General features: G+C 51.5%; 1 protein-coding gene across 3 annotated transcripts; it reads right to left on the bottom strand.

The window, feature by feature from the left end:
- Positions 1 to 196: 196 nt before the first annotated feature.
- LOC132795509 (uncharacterized) lies at positions 197 to 14,310 on the bottom strand. Of its 3 annotated transcripts, none has more exons than XM_060806250.1 (4): positions 13,356 to 14,310; positions 9,893 to 12,891; positions 4,244 to 9,827; positions 197 to 3,422 (listed from the first exon to the last, which is right to left on the bottom strand). In XM_060806250.1, exons 2-4 carry the CDS (start codon positions 12,762 to 12,764, stop codon positions 419 to 421), a joined length of 11,460 nt encoding a protein of 3,819 aa, XP_060662233.1. In that variant the 5' UTR covers positions 12,765 to 12,891; positions 13,356 to 14,310; the 3' UTR covers positions 197 to 418. The 3 variants fall into 3 exon arrangements, with proteins under 3 accessions (XP_060662233.1, XP_060662234.1, XP_060662235.1); XM_060806251.1 differs by having other exon boundaries at positions 13,493 to 14,310; XM_060806252.1 differs by having other exon boundaries at positions 14,050 to 14,310.
- Between the last annotated feature and the right edge of the window lie 81 nt (positions 14,311 to 14,391).

The raw sequence follows: 14,391 nt of genomic DNA, 5'->3' as shown, positions 1-14,391 counted from the left end.
AATTTTAATTTAGATTTAAATTTCATTGATTGTGCCGAGTTAGCATTAGTTTCGAACCAGCCAAGAATTCGATAGATCGATAGTTAAATTGTGCTCAAGTATTTATTTGTTTTCGCATTGTTTTTTTTATTTTTTGTTTGTTTATTAATTATAAATACATTTAATAAAAAAAAACCTAAATAATGTAACGCTTAGATGTTGTTGTTAAAGAAAGAAAAATATTTCGTGTTTCTGCTTTAATATACTCGTATGCATTATAAGCCTTTCTTCTGTTCTTTTTGTTGTTGCTGTTGTTGTTGTAGTCATCTGCCGATTGTTGTTCATGATGGCTGGAGAAATCGATAGCTGCCTGCGCTATCGCTATCGCTACTGTTGCCCCAATGAACAATGGCGCCTTTCGACTGCAGTTCAAACGCTCCTAGCATTTGCGTTTCGGCGTGCGACGTTGCTTCACGCCGCCGCAATTGTTGTCGACCTTGTTATTCTTGTTGCCCTTGGCAATGGCCAGCAGCTTCACCAGCTTCTTGTGCGAGTCACCAACGATCCAGCCGTGCTTCTGATATTGCTCGCTCTCCTCAAAGTGCTTGGGAGCTGATGTTGCTGTTGCTGTCGTTCCAGTTGCTGGCATGGTTGCTGCTTGGGAGGTTGTTGTTGCCGTCGGCAACATTTGCAGCACTGGATCAACACGGGACGATTGTTGCTGCTGCTGATGTTGGTGCTGTGGATGTTGCTGTTGTAGCTCATCGTCGTCATCATCATCGTCACCCGCTTGTTGCTCCGCTGCATGCTCGTCATTATTTCCATCCCCATCGGGGTCTACGATGCGTCCAAATTCATCGTCGCTGGAGCTGCTCCAGTAATACAGCTGCTTCTCGCTCGCCGGACGCTTCCGGCGCGCCGGCGACTGACGATTCGTTTGCGACTTGCGCTTCGTCTTCAGGTTGAGGTTCTTGTTGCTGCTGCTGCTATTGTTGTTGTTGTTGGCCGCAGGAACTGCTGCTGTAGCAGCAGCAACCAGGGGAACGGCCGGAGTTGTGGCAACAGTTGAGCGGGGCTTCGGCTTAGGCGGCGCTGTCTCCTGGTAGTGATTCACCTCCGAGTCTAGCAGTTGCTCCTTCGTCTGCTGCCGTTGCTGACGACTGCTGCGCGTGCGTTGATTCGCTCGATCCGCACGAGATTCGGCTGCAGTTGGTGCTGCAACTGGCGCAGGCGGAGGAGGAGGGGGTGGAGGAGGAGTAGGTGGTGGAGCAGCCGCAGTCTTACCGCGTTTTCTGCCACTCGTTGTAGTCGCTGGCAGTTTCTTTGCCGATGGCTTGCCACGCGACGCCTTCGCGGTTGACTTTAGGGGCGTGGTGGGGGGCACAACTGCATCCACCACCGCAACACGTTGTCTCGAACGCTTGCCAGGCGTTGCCACCGTCGCAGGAGGCGGAGGAGGTGGCGGTGGTGATGGTGGAGTTGGAGGTGGTTCCTCTTCCTTTTGCTGCTTCCGACTCTTGCGACTTTTTGCCGGCACCGGTGGCATCGTTTGCGTCGACTTCTCCCGATCCGCACGACGATTCGAAGCGGAACTGACGCCGGTTTCTAATGTTTGGACAATTGCCTCGCTGGTCTTGCGTTTGCGACGCTGCTCCTGCTGCTCCTTCTGTTCGATGAGCGCTATAATGTCCTTGGTGGAGAGGAACTCTTCGTATTCATCGGAACTCCATGTTTCGACCAGTTTCTTGGGACGATTCGTGGCGCAACGTCGCTTCGATTTGCGTTGTCCCTCATCGATCAGCTGCTTGAGCTCCTCGGGACTCATGCCCAGCTCCGTCTGCAGCTTCGACAGATCTTTCCGAGGCGCTGCCGCAGCAGTTGCTGCTGCTGCCGCTGCTGCTGCAGTTTTACGCGCCGAACTCTTGGGAGGATTAGCTGTTGCCGTAACTGCAGCTGCTGCTGCTGCTGCTGCTCTTCGGTTACCGCTCTTGGCTTTACTTCCCTTAGCAGTGGCTGTTGTGACAACAGCTACGGTCGCTGGCATTGCAGCGGTTGGCGGCGTTGATGCTGCCGGAACTGCCAAAGGTTCCAGGTCCATCCAACGCTCCACGGTGGGCACTGCTACCGTGGCAGCCACCGACAGAGCAACTGGCTCGGAATGTGGCTTGGCTGCGCCACGCAACTCATCGAATAATTGATCCAGCTGCGCTTTGTCCTTGGGTGCCGTCTTCACCGGCTGCACAGCGGGCAGTACATGCGGATGCGCCGACGACGTTGGCTTGCTGACGTGCTTGAAGATGCGTCCCATGATCAAGGACTTATTCTCGAAGGTTTTGGCTGTGGCGCGACTCGAATTGCTGCTGCTGTTGCTGCTCTGCTGGGACGAGGAGCTCGCCGAACTCGAGCTGCTCGAGGCGGACGTCGTTATTGCCGAGCAACCGACAATCACTGCTGTCGCTCCGGTTCCTGGTCCCGTTCCCGTTACCGTTCCCGGCTTCAGACCCGTTGCCATATTGTGCTCTCTTTGCTCCCTTTGTCTTTCCATTTCCCGTTCCCTTTCGCGTTCACGTTCCCGTTCCCTTTCACGCTCCGACTCGGCTTCCACCTCCTGTTCATCCTCGCAGCTAAGCGTACCAAAGTCATAGTCATCGCGATCCGAGTAGCTGGCCGTCGACACGCTGTTGTTGTCCTCGGTCAGCAGATTCACCGTCGTCTTGGGCTTCTGGAACGTTATGCTCGCCTTCTCCTCTAGCCCAATGTTCTTGAACGGACGTTCCGGTATTATGATGCGACCCGAGACGGGCGGCAAATTGGCGCTGCTCGCTGCCGCCGTCGCTGCGGTCGCTTTAATGATCGATGAGGCATGCATGATCGTCTTCGAGGATGTGGAGCTCTGTTCTGTGGCTTGCACAGCCGCCGCCGGCGTCACAGCGGCCCCAATATGCGTCCGCGGTTGTTGCTGCTGCTGCTGCTGCTCGGTTGCATTAATGCTCGTCGCTGGCTGCTCGACATTGCTGTTTGGCGTTGTCAGGTAATCGACACCCGGTGGCTTTTCGCTCCCTAACGCAATGTCCGCCAACTCGGTGAGTTTGCACACTGCACGCGTTGAGGATTTGGCCAGGACATCGACAACATCGAGGTTCGTTTCGTAACCCTTCATGGCTGCCTTCGTTTTGAAGCGTGACGTCGTCATGTTCGTTACCGCGGACACCGAGAACTGTGACATTGCCGAGTAACTGGGCGACAAGCGATGCTGATGCTGATGCGACGGCGGATGCTGTTGATGATTGAGATGCTGTTGACCATCTTGTGGAGGATGCTGCTGCTGCTGTTGATGATGATGGTGCTGCGTATGATGTTGCTGCTGCTGCTGTTGTTGTTGCTGGTGATGATGATGAGGATGCTGGGCTTGCAACTGTTGCTGCTGCTGATGATGATGATTCCTGTGGAAGCCGATTGAAGTCCAAATTAATATCAGTTTAGTTTATTGAGTCTGCAACTCCTCATATCAAGCCAACTGACTAACGACTTTCCTAACCTAGCCTAAACTCAGACCGATTAAAATACTTTAAGTTATTTATATATTCCGAGTATTGACCGGTACTTGATAGGAGATTGTAGACTGAGGAATCACCTGAACAAATTAGGGAGAGCTAAAAGTGCAACTTTTCTAACCTAGCGTAACCTCGCACCGATTAAAATTCGTTAAGTTATTAAAGACCTAACCTAATCGATCAAAGGTTAGGTTAGGTTAGAAAAGTTCGACTTTCAGCTCAACCTAATTTGTGCAGGTGATTTCTCTTGACTCCGGACTTTCTGATATCTCCACCGAAAGGGATTGTTTTAGTCATATATTAATCCTACAAATTTCTGGCTATTCATGCATTGTGTCATTATTTCCGGACTTTCTGATATCAGCACCCCGAAAGGAATTTTCTTAAATATTCCTGAATGTTTTTTCTTTCTTTCAAAATCTCCTGACTCCGGACTTTCTGATATTCCAAAATTCCTGACTATTTTTTTCCTCCATTCAATATCTCCGAGCTCTGCAGTTTCTGATAGCTCCACCGAGATGAATTTTCATATATTTTCTGTTTTTCATTATCGCCGAACATCCTTAGATATTCACGGTCAGAAATTTTAACTTATAACTTCTACAAATTCCTGACTATTTTTTCCCGACTTTCTAATATCTTCCCCTCCTAAAAATTCCCGAATACTGTATCTTTCTTTCACTATCTCTCTCTCTCTCTAGGATACTTACGTAGCTGCCGTTGTGGGTGTGGCTGCGGGCGGATTGCGAAACAGCTGCTGAATGACGGGCTGATGGCAGACAGTCGGCGCTGGAGGAGCAGGCACTGGAACTAGGGCGGAGGCAGCAGCTATGGGAGAAGCTGCAGGTGTGCACGCTGTTGCCGGAGGTGGTGAGGGTGACGCCGGCGTTGCGGGTAACTCCTGAACTACGCGAGGTGCTGTCGGAGTTGGTTCCAATGTTTTGCGAGCGGCGCTAACAATCACCGAAGGCGTTGGCGTCGCTGCAGCCGTTAGGGTTGTGGTTGTTAGGCGTGGCGTCTCGGCACTCTTGAGGATATTGCAGCACTCGTAGAAGAGCCGCTCGTCGGGATTGAGATTGAGGCGGGCAGCGCTGTGGGCGGGACTCGTTTGCTGTTGCTGCTGCTGCTGCTGTTGGTTGTCGTGGAGTCGCAGACTCGCCTCGGTGATGACATGATGGCTGGCATTAGCAGCAGCAACTTGAGCGGGGGCGGGATTTGGCGTTAAAACGGAGGCAGAGGCGGTGGAGGCGACGGCAGGGACAGGCGGCATGAGTACAGAGGCGCGCAACTGTTGCTGCTGCTGCTGCGGCGGCGTCGGCGGCTCCACATTAAACTTAAGCGGCTCCTTTGCGGCGATTGCTTCGCGGGGCAACTCCCTCGTGACGTCCTCCCGTGGCTCTGAAGAGGCTCGCGGACTTTTGGGACTCGGTGGCGCATTGCTCTTCGATTGCAAATACTCCAGTTCCGATAATTTCGAGACGTGAGCCAACGTCATGTTGTGCTTGGACAGCGAGGTGGCACTGTAGAAACTCTTGCCGCACAGCTGGCAGGCAAACTTCGCCCCATCCTCCCCCAGCTGCTGGGCGGTCCTAGAGGTTCGCTTCTTGGGACGTCGCGTGAACAACACGCTACGCCTGCGACGTCGTCGTCGCCTGCCTAAGCCCGAACGTCCCAAGTCCTGAGAGTAACTGGTGTAAACACTCATCTCATCATCGAGATCCATGTCCATCAGTTCAGTGTTTGTGTTCTCGCCATCATCGTCCTCGTCATCCGAACCAAAGTTCGAGTGCTCATCGTTCAGGTTCGGTGCACTGCGGACGCTCATTGAGGTGGGGGGACGATAAAATTTATCGTCGTTATCCTTCTCCTGATCGAACTCATCGTTGGCGAACTCAAAGTCCTCGTTGTTAGTAGCCGACATGATTTTCTCGTTTACATTCTTTGCGATCTCGGTGAGATAGTTGTCCTCCTCCTCCAGATGTTGTTGCTGTTGTGTTGTCTCTTGTTGCTGCTGCTGTTCTGCCGATGGTTGCTGCTGATGTTTCTGTTGTTGTCCAGTTGCTGACTCTTTGTGTATGTTTTTGTTGAGCCTCGGATCGCGACTGTAAGTGGGAGCAGCCACTGTTGCAGCTGCTGCGGGCAACTGTTGCTGTTGCTGTTGTTGTTGCTGCTGTTGTTGTTGCTCGCGCTGCTGTTGCTGCTCCTTGGCTGCTGTGCACAAAATGCTGGGACGTAGAATGCTACTCGTTTGGGTCTTGGCTGCTGCCGCTGCTGTTGCCGCCTCCTTTGCCAGCAACTGCTTCTCGATGCCAATGGAGAAGGATTCCAGCGAGGATTTAAGTGCGCTAATGTTCGTCTCCGCCGGCGCTTTGCCTCGACGATAATAACAACTCTGACGTCGCTTTGGTCTGCCGCGAGTTGCTGTCGGCGTCGTCTCGTTTGCTGTCGGCGTCGTCTCGTTTGCTGTCGGCTCCAGTTTGCTGCGCTTTGCTTCGGCAGCAACAGTTGCTGGCGTTGCCGTCGCCTGTTGCTGCTGCTGTTGGAGGGTTGCATTGCGTTTCGTGCTCGACATGAGCAACATTCCCGTGAGCAACAGATCCTCGCTCTTCTCGTACGCCAGATTCTCGAGCTTCTTGAGATTATCGCGTCGCGCATTGTCGATCTTAAAGCTCTCCAGCAACTGATCCGCCACAATTGCAGCCAATTCATTTTTGCGTCGTCGTCGCTGCTTCTTCTTGTTGTTGGGATCTTCTTTGAGCGGTTGTTGCAGTTCCTCCGCTTCAATCTCCGCTTGAGGAAGTTTCTGCTCCTCAAGCAATTGCTGCTGCTTTTCCAGTTTCTCCTTTTGCCGCTTTTGTTCTTCTGCTTCCGCCTTTTGCTTCTCCTGTTCCAGCTTTTTGAGCTGCTCCTGCTGCTGCTTCTGTTGCTGTTCTTCCAATTTCCGTTGCTTCTTCTCCTCTTGCTTCAGGCGTTGCTTCTCCTTCTTTTCCTCGCGCTGCTGTTGCAGCTTCTCTTCCTTTTCCCTTTGCTGCTGTTCCTGCTTCTCCCTCAGGAGTTGCTCTTTCTTCCTCGCCTCCAATTCCTGTTCCTCCTTTTCCTTGGCAATGCGCTCCCTCTTTTCCTGTTGCTCCCTTTTTTCCTGTCGCTTTCTTTCCTGTTCCTGCCGCTCCTGTTGCTCCCGTTCCTCTTGTGCCCTGCGCTGTTGCTCCCTTTCCTTTTCATTTTCCCGCTCCCTTTCCAGCAGCAATTGTTGTTGCTGGCGTTGCTGCTCAAGTTTCTCCGCCTCCTCCTTAGCCAGCCGTGCTTCCTCTTCCTCCTCATCGTCATCGTCCTCATCTTCATCGACGTCGTCGTCCTCCACTTCCAGCAGCGGCTGCGGTTGCTCCTCGTCTTCTTCCTTGGCGCTGGCGGGCGCCAGACTGTGAAAACCAGACGAGGTGTTGTTGTTGTTGTGCATGTTGCTGCTGTGCTCCTCCAGCAATGAGCTGCTCGGCGTGGCGCTGCGACGCAACAGCGTTGTCGAGGTTGTTGTCGATATTGAGGTTGTGGTTGTTGTTGCAACTGCTGCTGTTGTTGCTGATGTTGGTGGTGCCACAGAAATTACCGAAACTGGCATTGGAGCAACTGTTGCTGGCACCTCTTGAGGTGGTTGCTGCTGCTGCGGTTCAGTCTCAAACTGCGGCAAAGTTGCTGGCGTCTCAGCAACCGTTGCAATCCCATTTTGCTCCGGCAGCAGCAATGGCAATGGTATTGGATTTATGGTTGCTGGCAGCGGCAGTGTTGTTGTTGTTGCTGTTGTGGTTGCTGTTGGCTCCGTTGGCAGCAGCAACGCTGAGCGGCAGTCAATTGTCTTTGAGCGCATGTTGCGCTTCTTTGGCGTCAAATGCTTGGCGGGTGCAGCAACAACAGCAGCAGCCAGTAATTGCTGCTGTTGCTTGAGCAACTGTTGCTCAAGTTCCTCCTCCTCCTCCTGGACAGCAAGTATGACCGAATTGATGGCATCATCGATGTGATTGTTGATCACCTCGTCCATTCGCGTTGCACTTGGTTTCTCCTTCTTGCTGTTCACATCCGAAGTGCGTTTCTTCGACGGCGTCTTCACCGGTGCAGCAACAGCAGCAGCAGCAACAGCAACAGTTGTTGCTGGCTGTGGTTGCTGCTGCACAGCAGGCATTGCTACGGGCAATGGCAACACGGGATTACGCACTTGCGGTATTTTGAGCAACTCCAGATTCGAATAATAATGCGCTGGCAACGGCAGCGGCAAACCGAGTGGCGGCAACTCCTGGCAGCTGTTCAATGGAATAGCAGCAGCAACTGTTGCCGCTGCTGCTGCTGGCACTGGCGATTTGCATTGCTGCGACTTCTTGGACAAATCCAACGGTTGCATTTCATCCAATTGCAGCAAATTTCGCGCCTCAAAGCCGCAAATCGTTTGACGACGCGCGGGCATTGCTGAAGTGCGTGGCTGCTGCTGTGCATGTTGCTGCTGCTGCTGGGGATGCTGTTGCTGTTGTTGTTGCTGCTGGTGTTGCTGATGTGCCTCGGCGGCCACAAGCAGCGGCGGCTTCACATGACTGAGATTCAACGGCTCCAAGACGTAGCCAGCAGCAACTGGCATCGGCAAATACAGCGGCAACTTTGGCAGCAGCAATGTGGCTGCTGCCGCCGCTGCTGCTGCTGTTGCTGGAGTACCGGCTGCTGCTGCTGCTGTGGCGCTGACAGCAGCCACTGTTGGCGGCGGGGGCAGGGGCAACGTTAGCGGCACAGCGAGCAACTGTTGATGTTGCAGCGATTGGTGTGGTTGCTGCTTCATTGGTTGCTGTGATTGCTGATGTTGCTGCGGTTGCTGAGATTGCTGTGACTGCGTTAGCGGCGGCGGCAGCTGTTGCTGCTGTGCCTGTTGCCGCGGCAATTGTTTTGACTGCGGTGGTTGCTGCTGTTGTTGTAACTGTTGCAACTGTTGCTGCTCAAGTGCAAATTGCTTGATTTGCGGTGCTGCCATTTGCTTGGCTGCCGCCTTAGTGGGCGTGGCACGTTGTGTTGGCAGCGGCAGCGGCAATTTCAGCGTTGGTTCAACAGCAACTGTTGTTGCTGCCAGCAATACTGCCGGGTTGTTGGCTGCTGTTGCTGCCAGCAGTGTTGCTGCTGCGGCAAGTGTTGCTGCGGGCGACGTGGCAGCAGCTTGGACAACTGTTGTCGCCGTTGCAGCTGTAGCTGTTGCTGTTGTAACAGTGGTTGCTGCTGTGGTGGCAACAACTGTTGTCGCTTTGGTTGTGGTTGCTGTTGGCGATGTTACTGTGGCTGTTGTGGTTGCTGCGGTTGTTGTGGTTGCTGCGGTTGTTGTGGTTGCTGCTGCTGGTGTTGTTGCTGCTGTTGACTCGCTGTTCGATTTGATGATGCGCCTGGAGACAGCTTTGCGCTTTGGCGTCTTTGGCGGCAACTGTTGCTCTAACAATTCTGGCTGCTGCTGCTGCTGTGGTTGCTGTTGTGGCTGCTGCTGCTGTGGTTGCTGTTGCTCCTTGTCGGGTGGCTGCTGTTCAGTCTTGAGTTTCTCCTCCAGCTTGCCCGTTAGCATTGCAATGCAATCGCTAATCCGTTTGCTGCGTTTCAGTTGCGGCAACTGTTGCTGCTGCTGCTGCTGTTTGCTGCCAACTGTTGCTGCGGTGACTAAAGGTGTGGCTGTAACTGCTGCTGTTGCTGTTACTGCTGTTGTTGTTGTTGTGGCTGTGACTGTTGCTGGCGCTGGCGTTGTTGGCGGCGTTGGCATCAACTGTTGCTGAGCAGCAATTGTTGCTGTCGTCATCGTTGTTGTTGCTGCTACCGCTGGTGTTGCTGTTGTTGTTGTTATGGCTGTGGTTGCTGTTGTTGTTTCGACTGCTGGTGCTGGGGCAGTGTTGGTTGTTGATGTTGTTGTTGTCAGCTTCGCTTGCATTGGCTGCTTGCGGCGATTACGCAACTGTGGCTGCAACTGTTGCTCGCTGCCAGCAACAGCAGTGGCTGTTGAGGTGACTGTTGCTGTTGGCTTGGCACGCACGAGACGCGCTCGCGCTCGTGTGTTGCGCAGCGCATGCTGATGATGATGATGATGGTGGTGATGATGATGATGATGATGATGATTGTAGAGTTTTTTAGCGCCACGCGTCAGTTGCTTGTTCTTCTTCTTCATGTTGCTGCCAGGCTTCACCTTGCCAGCCTTGGCGCCCTTCGAACGTTTCTTGTTGTCCGTGGGAAAGATTTTCTTGCACACACGCTTCGCCGGCAAATTCTCCAGCATTTTGCGTATGGATTCAGCTGAAAGAGAAAAGAGTAAAAATAAGTTGTTGCAGTTGTTGTGGTTGCTGGTTGCTTGGACTCACCATCGCTGGGACGTTGACGTGGCGGCGTTTTGGTTTTCTGGCAATTCGAATTCAAATTCGAATGCGAGCTCTCCTCGGAGCCAGCATCGTTGTTGTTGCTGTTGCTGTTGTTGCCCGGCTGCAACTGTTGCTGCTGTTGCTTAGCTTGCAACTTTTTGCTATTGTGTTGCTGCTGCTGTTTGCGCAACAACTGAGCAAAATTGCAAGCATTGCGACGCTTCTTCGAGCCACAATAGTAGCGATATTTGCGCTTCTTTGCCAGCGACCAAACATAATCACCGGAGCAATCGAGCATGTGACGATAGAGATCCATTAATCCGCTGCATTTGCGTCCGCATTTCGTGCAATTGCTGCTGCCGTTGTTGCTACTGTTGTTGCTGCTGCTACTGTTGCTGTTGCTGTTACTGTTACTGTTGCTATGGCTGCTGCTACTGTTGCTGTTGCAATTACTGTTGCTGTGGCAATTGCTGTAGCTGCTGGCTGGCGACGCTGAGCTGCAACTCGCCTGCTTCACATCGCTGCTGCTGTTGTCATTGTCATTGTCCTCCACAGAAGTTGCATGGCTGTTGCTGTTGCTATTACTGTTGCTGTTGCTACTGTTGCTGTTCGATGAACTCGAGTTTGCTTCTTCCACTTCCAACAGTGGTCGCTCCTGTTTCGTTGTCAGCAACTGTTGCTGCTGCTGCTGTTGCTGTTGATGTTGCTCCGCAGCGTAGCGACTCAACGCACGTTTGGGCAAAAACAAATGACGCAACAAATTGCCGGCGAGCAACTCGCGACCAACCAGCTCGTAATGCGTGGCATAAATGTGCGAATGTCGAAACGTTTTGTGCTCCTCAAGAGCTTTGCGCTGCTCAAACTTTGCGCCGCAACAGATGCACAAATATAAACGTGGACGCGCCCATTCGCCGCTTAAAACGAGTCGCGACGTTTGCTGCATTGCTGGTTGCAAATGCAACTGTTGTTGCTGCTGTTGCTGTGGTTGCAGCTGCAGCAGCGCCAGAAAACTTTGCTCTGCCCCAGTTGCATTCACATTGACAGCTGTTGTTGATGGCAACGACGACAAAGGCAACTCCAGTTCACACTTGATGATCGCTTGTTCGTTTTGTTCGCGCGTGATTTGCGGCAACAATCGACGATCGAGCAACTGATGCAGTTGCTGCAACTGTTGCTGCTGCTGTTGCTGTGCCAACTCCAAGTCATGTTTCTGCCGCATCGTCAGCTGCGTCCACATATCCAATCGGGACAAATCTCGCAGTCCCATAAACGGTTGCTTCAGCTTCTTCACCAGCCGCCCGCCCTCGTTGATGATCGTGAACTTCTTCACATAATCCCATTTCCATTTCCAGCTGTGCTTCGTGTGCGGCCGTCGCGCCGCCTTCACCAACGGCAACGGCAACGTGTCCAGCCCGTGGCCCAGTTCACCAAACTGTTCGGCTGTCAACAGCGTTGGATACGCAGCTATTGTTGTCAGCTGTGGAGCAGGCGTCGTTGTTGCTGTTGCGGTTGCTGTTGTGCTCAACGGTTGCGGGGGCGCGGGGCCGCTGCGCAATCGACCGTCGAGATAATGCTGGAGATTGTGACGCACATTGAGCACCACATCCTGATAGAAGTTGTCGTCAAACACATGACTATGGCCGGGCATCCGAAAGAGTTGCTCATCTGGCTGCGATGACAGCGCATTTGTGCCTGTTGCTGTTGTTGTTGTGCCTGTTGCTGCTGTCGTTGCATTGCTGGCTGCTGCTGATGCTGCTGTTGCTGCCGCCGCTGCGGCTACTGCAGCGGCTGCTGCTGCTGCCTGTTGCCGCTGTGCAGCGCGACTGCTGCTTCTTGGTTGCTGCTGTTGTTGCTTGGGCACTGCAGCAGCAATCTCCTCCTGTTGCTTGCGATTGCGTTGTCGCTGGCCCGGCAAACGATTCTGCGTCAAGCCCAAACGAAACAACACTGGCTCCTCGCCACCAATCATTGCTGGCTGTTGTTGTTGTTGCTGCTGGTGTTGCTGTTGCTGCTGCTGCTGATGTTGCTGTCGCAAATGCGTGTGCAGCTGGTGGACATCCCCGAAGCGCAGCTGACATTGCTGACAACCGAAATACTTGTCGCCATGATTGCGTATCAAATGCTGAAACAATTGCTCCAATTGTGGCGATGGCAAACAGACGATTGCTGGCGTTGCTGTTGTTGTTGCTCCACTCGATTTGCTGCAGTGCTGGCAACCGGGAAAATTGGCGCTGCCACTTGGCTGGCCAGCGCTGCCAATCGAATTGTGGCTGCCAGCGCTGTTGCTGTTGCGATTGCTGCAACGTCGCTCTTTGCGCTCCGTATGAAATTTATCCACATGCTTCGCTTGCAGCTTGCTCGATGCGAACTTCTTATCACAGTACAAACACAAGACTTTTATCAATGGCGTCGTCTCCAATTGTTGTTGCTGCTGCTGCTGTTGTTGCTGCTGCTGCTGTTGTTGTTGCAACTGTTGCAATTTCTCAAGCAAGCGCGGCAAACGCTCGAGCGGCACGCTGCAAATGAGCGTCGGAGGCGCTTGCTGTTGCTGCTGTCGATCGAGTTCCAACTCCACATCGAGCGGTTCCGTTGGCAACTGTTGTTGCTGCTGTGGTTGCTGCTGCTGCTGCGGTTCTCTGGCCAAGCTGTGATTGCGTTTTTTGCGCGGCGGTGTTGCCAACTTGTGTGTAATTCCAATTGGAACACTGTTGTTGTTGTTGTTGCTGTTACTACTGCTGCTGTTGTTGTTGTTGTTGCTGCTACTGCTGCAGTTGCCATTGAGCTGCTGTTGTTGTTGTTGTTGTTGCTGTTGCTGCTGCTGCTCCTCGGAGAATTTAAAGCCACGGCGCAGGCCAAAGCGCGACATCGTCTTCATGTGTGCGCCTTTGCCAGTGTTGCCACTCCTGCTTCGTCTTATCGTATATCTTCTAACTCACTCGCTCCCACTCCCACTCGCACTCGCACTCGACGCTCTCTCGCTCGCTCTCCCTTGTTATGTTAAACTGCGAAAAATACAATAAACAAATGCCAAAAATTTACAAATTGCAATGTGTGTGTGTGTGTGTGCGAGTGCATGCTTATGTGTGTGTGGTTTGTCTACATTACTCTATGCGTGTGTGTGTGCGTCTGTGTAAGCTGTCAGTGTGTCCACAACTGCTGCAGCAGCTTAAAATCAATAAAGACACACACAAAACAATCGCGAGACGAGGCAAACAAAAATACAAAATAAAAATGGCTCCAGCTTTGCACAATTTGTTGTTGACGAATAGTGCGAGAAAGCAACAAATCGCAAAAACTACAAAACAACAGCCAGCAGCATATAAACAAAAAACTATACACACACACACACATGCACGCTGTGATACCACCAACACACACACACACACGCGACGACACAAGTGTGTATGAGTCTGTGTGTGAGTTGTAATGAAAATTATACAATAAACATTTTTTTTTTTGTACACACTATTATGTTTTTTTTTCTTGATGCTCTTCGCTTTTTGTTGTTGTTTATGGCGTATACCCCGCTTTTTGTTTGCCGCCTGTGTGCGCTGAGCTGCCGCCTTTTATTATATATAGTACATTTATATTAAAAAAAAAAACCTTTTTCGTTGCGTTTTTTTATTTTCCGTTGGGCCCTTTTTTATATATATTTCTGTTTTTTTTTTGTTTTGCTGTTCGTCGTTGTTTAGCGCCACAGTGCTGGCGTATTATTTATGTTGGGTTTGGTTTTTGATTTAGTTACGTTTTTAGTTCGTTTGATAATATTGCACTTGCATGTGAATTTGTTGTTGCATATGGTTAAATTGAATGAAAAAAATGCACAGCATTTCTTCTCGTTTTCTTCTTTCGTTTTTTTTTTATTTATTATGATGTACTTATTATTTTTTCCACCCTAACAACTTGCGTTAGGAGGTATCTAACGTTTAGCCCAAATCGATGCGTGCGTAGAGAGCAGCGGCAGCGACGGCGGCAGAGGCAGAGACAGAGGCAGCACCAACCAGAAGCAGCGGCGTCGACAGTGACGACGACGGCGACAGGACACTGAGAGAGTTAGAGGTGGTGAACGATTTTTCTCTGGCACGAGTCCATTTCCATTTCACTTGCCGCATTTCCAATACAACAAACTGACAAGAAAACGAAAAAGAAACAACACTAACCCATCACTTTGAATTGTCACTAGGCATTTGGGGCTTTTGTTTTTGTTTTGTTAACGATTTTTAACTAGATTATTTATTTGTCAATTCTTCACGCACGCACGCACACACACACACAGCAGCGAACGACAATGGCACACACACATATTTATGTAGTTAGATATGGGGCCCCCAAAATAAATGTGTTTTTCTTATGAGAAAGAATCGAAAATCGGCCACACAAAAATGGTCGTGGTGCAGTAGGTGAAACAGTGTGTGCATGCTGTTTTTTGGTGAAGACGAAAAAACTCTGATTGGCAGGTATCGATACCATTCACTCCCGGCGAACACACCAATATTTCATCA

Source organism: Drosophila nasuta, chromosome X (genome assembly GCF_023558535.2).
Source record: "Drosophila nasuta strain 15112-1781.00 chromosome X, ASM2355853v1, whole genome shotgun sequence".
Taxonomy (NCBI): domain Eukaryota; kingdom Metazoa; phylum Arthropoda; class Insecta; order Diptera; family Drosophilidae; genus Drosophila; species Drosophila nasuta.
This window is presented reverse-complemented; position numbering and strand designations above follow the sequence as displayed.

Excerpts from the sequence above, each read along its gene's own strand:
- LOC132795509 (XM_060806250.1), bottom strand. The coding sequence starts at position 12,764 with ATGAAGACGATGTCGCGCTTTGGCCTGCGCCGTGGCTTTAAATTCTCC. Across the intron at positions 9,828-9,892 it reads ACGTCAACGTCCCAGCGATG|CTGAATCCATACGCAAAATG; the intron begins GTGAGTCCAAGC and ends TTTCTCTTTCAG. Across the intron at positions 3,423-4,243 it reads ACACCCACAACGGCAGCTAC|GAATCATCATCATCAGCAGC; the intron begins GTAAGTATCCTA and ends CGGCTTCCACAG.